The following is a 7240-nucleotide window of genomic DNA, read 5'->3' on the forward strand; positions in this document are numbered from 1 at the left end:
AACACAGAAGAGGCTCTCAAAGGAGGGCCCTTAATGAAAAGTGCCATAAATGAGGGTAATTTACATTCAGCATTGCCCCGCTCTTTGTCTCCTCCCACAGTGGTTTACACACTAATATTATCTACCAGTTTGTACTTTTTTATTGTAAAATAAATCACAAATACAGAAAACAACCCAATACATATTTTGCTTTAGTAAATTATTATCAGGTGGGCATCCTTGTAACTACTACCCAGGTCGAGAAATAAAATGTGGCCAGACCCCTTAAAGCCCTTCCACATGTCCTGTCCCCATCAGAGCTCTCTCCCTCCCTCCTGAAAGTATATTGTGACTTTTATAGTAATCGCTTAGGTTTCTTTATGGTTTTATGGCCAAGTGCCTGTTCACAGACCCTGTGGCTCAGTTGTATTCATGGTTTTTGATATGCCTTTTAGAATTCTTTATTTACAGTCCTCCACCCACCCCACCATCCCTTTCTTTTCCACACAATTTATCCTTGAGCTTTGACCTTTGGGTTTCTCTTTTTGGGTTTTATTCACACAGGGGTTCTGTTCTTCTGCCCTCCGTTTCCTTTACATCCTCTGCTGGACTCGGAGGCTCAGTTGCTCAGACGTAATCCCTTCGGCAAGCTGTGTTACCGTAGTGTTGTGCTCTTTCATCTGGGGACACAAAATGTCTAGTTGTCTTCTCTATTTTGTAACATATAGGGAGAACAAGATAAAAGGATAAATGCTTGATTTTTTTCCCCCATTATTTACCAGTTTTCAAAGTAATGAATTGATTTATGGTCATTCTATGAAAGTGACCAGTACTTTTAATATATTATTATGGACTCATGAATTAAATATGTCTGATGCGCTTCAAGTTGTTTCAGTTCTTATCCTTATTAAAAGTTAAAAAGGTCCTCTCTTTGCCAAGGAGCACCTCTTTGTGGGGCCTCTGAGTCCTTTTGGCATGACCCCAGCAGTCTTTGAGAGCTGCTTTGCTGTTTGGTATGTTAAGATGTTCCAGGCTCATCTTGTTTTCTGCCCATACCTGGAATTAGCCATCTTTCTGAGAAGCTCTGGTTTCTTTTAGTGGGAAATGATGTTTCAAGACCACTGTCTAGGCACTAGGGGTGGTTATTGCTGCTGGTGTTTTCATTGTTACTAGGTTGGGCCTTTTCAGTGGGCCGCTTTGGGGGAAATATACTTGTGTGTGTGTGTGTGTGTGTGTGTGTGGGGGGGGGGGGGGGGGGGGGGGATGGGGTAATGAATTCACACTGATACATATTTAATTCAAATTGTGGACTACAGGGCTTAATCTCTTCTATATTACATCTGTATCTCTTTTCTTCCACATTGTGAATCCTCATTCTCAAGGATACATCGTAGAAATAAAATATCCTGTATTTACCCTAACATACACATCAGAATAACAATACTAACACTATTATCGCTAAATATGACTCCTTTATGCTATCCCCATTCCCTCCCCCCCTTTTTATTTACCAGCTGTACTCTGTCCATACTGTCAGCTTACAACCACTGTATATGGCACTCTCCCCTTCTTAGACCCGAACTGTAGTCTTCATCCTGCAAGAACCACCACCAGTTTTTATCAGTGTCTCTCCAGTCATTTTGGATGTCTAAAGCTTATTCTTTAGTAGATGTCTCAGGAAAGGTTCATGAGGATAATATTACCGAGTCCTTGCATATCAGTAATAATTTGTGCCCTTTATACTTGAAAACCTGTTCTGCTGGATATAAAATCCTTGGTTCACGTTCTCTTCCTCTGAGTGTCTTAATTCTCAAATATGTTATTTATTTTTTTCTGACGTAAAGCATTGCTGGCAGAGTCTGACCGTAATTTGATTTTCCCCATGTAAGTCGCGTGCTCTTTGCCTAGACGCCCAAAGGATTTTTTCCCCCTAAATCCGAGTACTAGAATATACCTTGGTGCTGGTTATCCTGGAATGATGTTCTCAGGTTCACAGTGTTCTATTTTGACATACAGTTTCAGATTTTTCAGATTTCAGAGGTGTATTCTTACAGTTTTTAGTATTTTTCCTACACCCTTGCTTTGATTTTCTTCTTCAAGAATTCCCACTATCCATATGTTGGATCATCTTTGCCTGTCTTCAATACTTCTTGCTTTCCCATAGTACTTTTTATAGCTTCATCTTTTTAATGTTTAAATATCCTTTCACCATCTATTATCTTAAGTCATTTTCTTTTGGGTTTATTTGCTCTCATTCTAGTTCAGTTTCCATTTCTTAAAGGGATACCTTTTTTCCTTTCATTTCCACTTGAGTTTTGCCACCTCCTTTCTGTGCTTTCTGATTCTGACTTAGGTTCTTTCATGTCTTGTGTCATTTTCTTTATTTTATTAGCTCACTTATTTTATGGACATGTCCTTCTGATGTGCTTTTGTTATATGTAGGGAAGTTATGCCCCTTGTTCTTTCTCTCTCTCTGCCTTTTCTTAACTTTGTGTGGGATTTGACTTTGATGTTTTTCTGTTGCTCATTTTTGCGTGAAATACATTTCCTACATTTTTAGGCTCAGATACCTTTTTTCACTTCATCGGACTCTTCTGTTGTTTTCATGTAGTGTTTTTAGAAAATAACAATGGCTTGTCTTAGGAGATTCCCTGCCTCTGTTTCCTCCCTTATTCCATCTGGACCTTCTTTTTCCTTTATCTCTGTTGCTTCTCTCCTGCTCAATTTTTATTCCACTTTCAGCACTTTCTCCTTTCTGGGGGACACTGCTGCTCTAGAAGAGAACCCTAGCTGGTTGGATTTGAGAATCCAGATGCTTAGACTTCTCTAGCCCCTTGACCTCCCTATGGGAGGGGCAAAAAGCCTGCCAGTTTGAACTGCAGTTCTCAAATTGGCTCACCTTACTTCCTAGGGAATTCCTTTTGGCTGCTTTGGATCTGACTTCAGGAGCCATGCTCCTTCCAGTAAATTACTCTGCCTTCCCTGTACCCTTTTAAATCTCCTAGGTCTCATGTGAATAAGGCTGAAGAGTTAATCTCTGCATTTCCAGTAGAATCCATCTAACGCATGTATCCTGAGCTGAGAGCTTTCTCTCAGCAAAGGAAGTCACATAGTCACTTTGGAATTTTCTGTTCATCTTCCCTTTACATATAGTGTATTACCATGAGATTTTCTTTTTCCCATTAAAAGAGGAGATGTCAGTTTTGCATGTTTCCTTTCTTCCAGTGGAGATCCTTCAGGGTTTGGTGAGTGGAAGCCTGGGAGGCACACTTGGGCAGGCTGTCAGCAGCCCTGTTGAACAAGAAGGCATGGTAGGCCCCATTTCCTTGCCCCGGAGAGCAGAGACCTTTGGAGGATTTGACAGCCATCAGATGAATGCTTCAAAAGGTCAGTGGGTTTGAACTCATGTGTTCTTATGGGCAATCCTTAACTATCACAACTAAAAATGATCTGTACTCTGGTAGCTCCATCTCCTCTGTCCCAAGCAGTCAGTAAATGTTTTAGTGAGATCCTAATACGTATCTAGCTGCTAAAACACCCAGGAACCTCTATGAATGTCATGTTCATTTTCAGTAATAAAAGAGGTTTTCCTGAGAACTCAGCTAAGCTATAGCCAAAGGAGGGTAATAACACTAGTTTTTCCTTTCTGCTTCTAGTTCTTCTGCATCAGTAAAATTATTAATAATCAATCACTTAGCTGCCATTGGCATTAATAGGATTCAGAAATATTCTGTCCCTAAGCTATGTATATAGTATTTCATTGGCTAATCTGTTTTACAACTGCAAAAAAAAACCCACCTTGTTTGTTTGTTTAGGAAGTGAGAAGGAAGAGGGAGATGATGGCCAAGATCTTAGGAGAACAGAATCGGATAGTGGTCTGAAAAAGGTATTTCTTTCTAAAATACACTCCCTAAATCCTCCCTGGCACTTCCTCTAAATTCATAGTCTTTGAAACTAGCCTACTTTGATTTTGTTTTGGATGCCCAATTTGCTGTTTTTATTTCCTGTTTTATCTGAAGAGGAAAGCACGTTTTTCAGCAAACAGTACAATTCAGAGCCCCACGTACTTGGCCGTTGGGCCTGTCTCCAGACACCATGTCTACGTGCACAGCTCTGCCGCGGCCGTGGCTGGACCAGTTTCATTAAGAGGCTTGTTTAAATGCACACACCCACCTGAACTCTTTGCAAGGCTTCAGTAACAGTTCAGCCTCAAATCTTCACTGCCCTGCAGTGAGAAGCTACTGTAGAAAAGAACGAAAACGGGAAGTCACAGCATAACTCAGACACACGCTGAATATCATTCTTGCCTCAGAGTCTTCGTTGTTTTTAAATGCACTTTTTTTGTTTGTTTTATAGGGTGGAAATGCTAACCTGGTATTCATGCTTAAAAGAAACAGTGAGGTAAGAACATTATGAGCTATTTAAAAGAATATGATTTTGTTATAACTGCTAGGTTAGGAATACTCATTTCTGTTTTGCCATGATGAACAAGCTTGGCTCCTGGCTGATCTGTGCAGTTGTGTTTCCTTTCCCTGGCCCCAGGGCCTCGTCTTGCCCTTTTGCCAGAGTACTGCCTCTGCTTCTCTGTCCTTGAGAAGCACCTTGCTTTCTCTAAACGTGGGCCATGAAGCTCCCATGGTGATTTCTTTCCATCTGCGCACACTGAGTAGAATTTGTAGCCACCTTTGCTGTAACACAAGCCTGGCACCAAAGCCACAGTCTGGAACGTGGCAGATTAACTTGTGGGTAAAATTTTGCATAATAATTTCTTATCCTGCAACTAAGCTTGAGTTTTCTTCTTCGAGCACTGCTTTTCGCTCTGTGTGTGTGTCACTCTAGAAGTAGCCTTGTCGTCTCCTAGCTAGAGATCAGGTCCCCACGCAAGTCTTTCACCTGCTTTCCGCTCTGCTCCGCTGACCCTGCAGGATAACCCACACCTTTCACTGTTTCCCCGTCTCCTTGGGTCCCTCTTAGGAAATCCTCCTCAAGGTTACTACTGTCGCCAAACCTCGTTGACTCCAAGCGTGTGACTGTGTCAGCAGGCTGGAATTGGACACAGGACAGTGGGGTGCTAGGGTATACCTCTCAGGGTGTTCTCTGTGTTTCTTCCTGCTTTTAATAGAATACCTTAAATCCCTGAGGAGCTTTCTTTTGAAATTTCAGATTAAGGAAATCTTTCCTTTTTTCCCTAAAACACAGAAGGGTGTTTGTTGTCTTCTGTTTGTTGGCATGTTAGTCTACACGCTGACATCGTAACCCCCTTCAGCGTGTCCATCCTTGAATGAAGTAAACCTGCTCCCACACAGGCTGCTGTGCTCTGGTGCTGCTTAAAAAGTTGATTTTTTCACCTGGCAACTTTCCCCTCATATTTAGTGAGAAGAGTCAGATAAGAGACAGTACAAGACCAGTGGTTTTCAGGCATTCCAGCATGGATTATACACTACGGATGCTCAGTCAGAGTCAGCTGGTCTGCTGTGACTTTTCCCTCTCTCTGTTAATTAAGAATAAACTTAAATGAGGGGTAAATCGTATTCTCAGAAGAGCTAAGCCTGATAATTAAGTTTTTGTGTTTTAAATATTATAAAAGGAATACATGTTTGTGGTAGAAGATTTGGAAAACATCCAATAATGTAAAAAAGGAAAAAAATAAGTCAACGTAGTACCACTGAGAAATAGCTACTATAAAATGTTTGGTGTTCATATTTCCAGGCTTTTCTTATGTAGGACATGTATTTTATGTGTGAGTGTGAATTGCATAAACATAGTTTTATACAGTTTTTTCACTACTCCCTGGAGCTTCATATCCTGCTTTTTTTCTCTCAACACACCAGAAGCATTTCCCCAGGGCATATTTGTACAAAACATGCTAATCGGGCTTCCCTGGTGGTACAGTGGTTGAGAGTCCGCCTGCCGATGCAGGGGACACAGGTTCGTGCCCCGGTCCGGGAAGATCCCACATGCCGCGGAGCGGCTAGGCCTGTGAGCCATGGCCGCTGAGCCTGCGCGTCCGGAGCCTGTGCTCTGCAACAGGAGAGGCCACAACAGTGAGAGGCCCACATACTGCAAACAAACAAAACAAAAAAAACAAAAAAAAACATGCTAATGAACAACTGCATATTATTATGTTATGTGCCATAATTTATTTAATCTTTCCAGTGGTTCTTTCTCTACTTTTTTGCTTTTTAAATGATGCAGCCAAGAGCATCCTCGTACTTTTTTTTGCACGGCTCTGATTATTTCCTCAGCATGTCATCCGCTCTCTAGAAAGGTTATACAGCGTTCATCCCTGTCAGTACAAGAGTATCCATTCTCATCATACTTTCACCAACACTGGGAATTAATTTTTTAATTGACATTTTGTTGATAAGTTCAAGTGGTTATTTATTTTTGCATTCTTCTGATTTCAAATAAGGTTGAATCATTTTTAATATGTTATATAATTGGCCATTTGTATTTCTTCTTTTGTAAATTGCTGGTTTATGTTCTGTGCCTGCTTTTCTACTAGAATATTTATTTTATTGATCTACGAGAGCCTCTTTTAAATTAAAGAGTTTTTTTGCCTTGTTCTGTTCACTGTTTCCTTTGCCTTTTTATTATACATTTTTACATAGTAAAAGTTGAAATTTTGTGTGTGTGTGTGTGTGTGTGTGTGTGTGTGTGGTTTCTTTCATTGTTTCTGTCTCTGAAAAGCCTTCCCTGTTTCAAGATCAGAAAACATTCTCACATTTTTTTACAGCTCTCTTACAGTTCTTTTCTACACTTAACATTTCAATCCATTTGAATGTTTTTTCTGTGGATCCCAACTTAATTTTTTCCAAAGATTTAGCCAGTTTTTTCAGAACAATTCACTGAATATTCTTTCCTTCTCCATTGACTAGAAATGCTCTTTGTATCATATACTAATGCTGCGGATTGCTTCTGGGCTTTCTGTTTTGTTACATTGGTGTGTGTGCCATTTTTGTGCCAGTCATTTTAAATAATTGGAGTTTTGTAATACCTTTCACTGTGTGCTGACTTCACTCCTACATACACAGTTACTTCGTTTGATCTTGTTTTTCTTGGCTACTTGTACCGGCTTATTCTCTGTGGTGCTTTCAGTCTGAAAGTACTTGGTTCAAATGCAAGCCCCTTGCTGTGTGGTAGGGTGGGTTCTTGTCGGACGACACACAGTGTGCTGGGGTCTGAGCCTCAGAGTCTGAGGTGATGGTCCTTTGATTTCTTTTGCAGGAGGTCATCCAGAGCGTCGTCCCTTCCCACGCGT

The 7240-nt window shown here is 40.8% G+C and overlaps 1 protein-coding gene across 1 annotated transcript in view; it reads left to right on the forward strand.

Moving 5' to 3' along the window:
* Positions 1-7240, forward strand: part of LOC103075725 (A-kinase anchor protein 13-like) — a 114243-nt gene that overhangs the window by 103245 nt on the left and 3758 nt on the right. The window contains 5 exon segments of the mRNA XM_082931024.1: positions 1-55; positions 3205-3366; positions 3795-3865; positions 4336-4380; positions 6225-6257. The exon segment at positions 1-55 is cut by the window's left edge and continues 9 nt beyond it. Of these exon segments, the coding sequence (XP_082787150.1) occupies positions 1-55; positions 3205-3366; positions 3795-3865; positions 4336-4380; positions 6225-6257 (366 nt within the window).

Source organism: Lipotes vexillifer, unplaced genomic scaffold, assembly GCF_000442215.2.
Source record: "Lipotes vexillifer unplaced genomic scaffold, Lipotes_vexillifer_v1.1 scaffold983, whole genome shotgun sequence".
Classification (NCBI taxonomy): domain Eukaryota; kingdom Metazoa; phylum Chordata; class Mammalia; order Artiodactyla; family Lipotidae; genus Lipotes; species Lipotes vexillifer.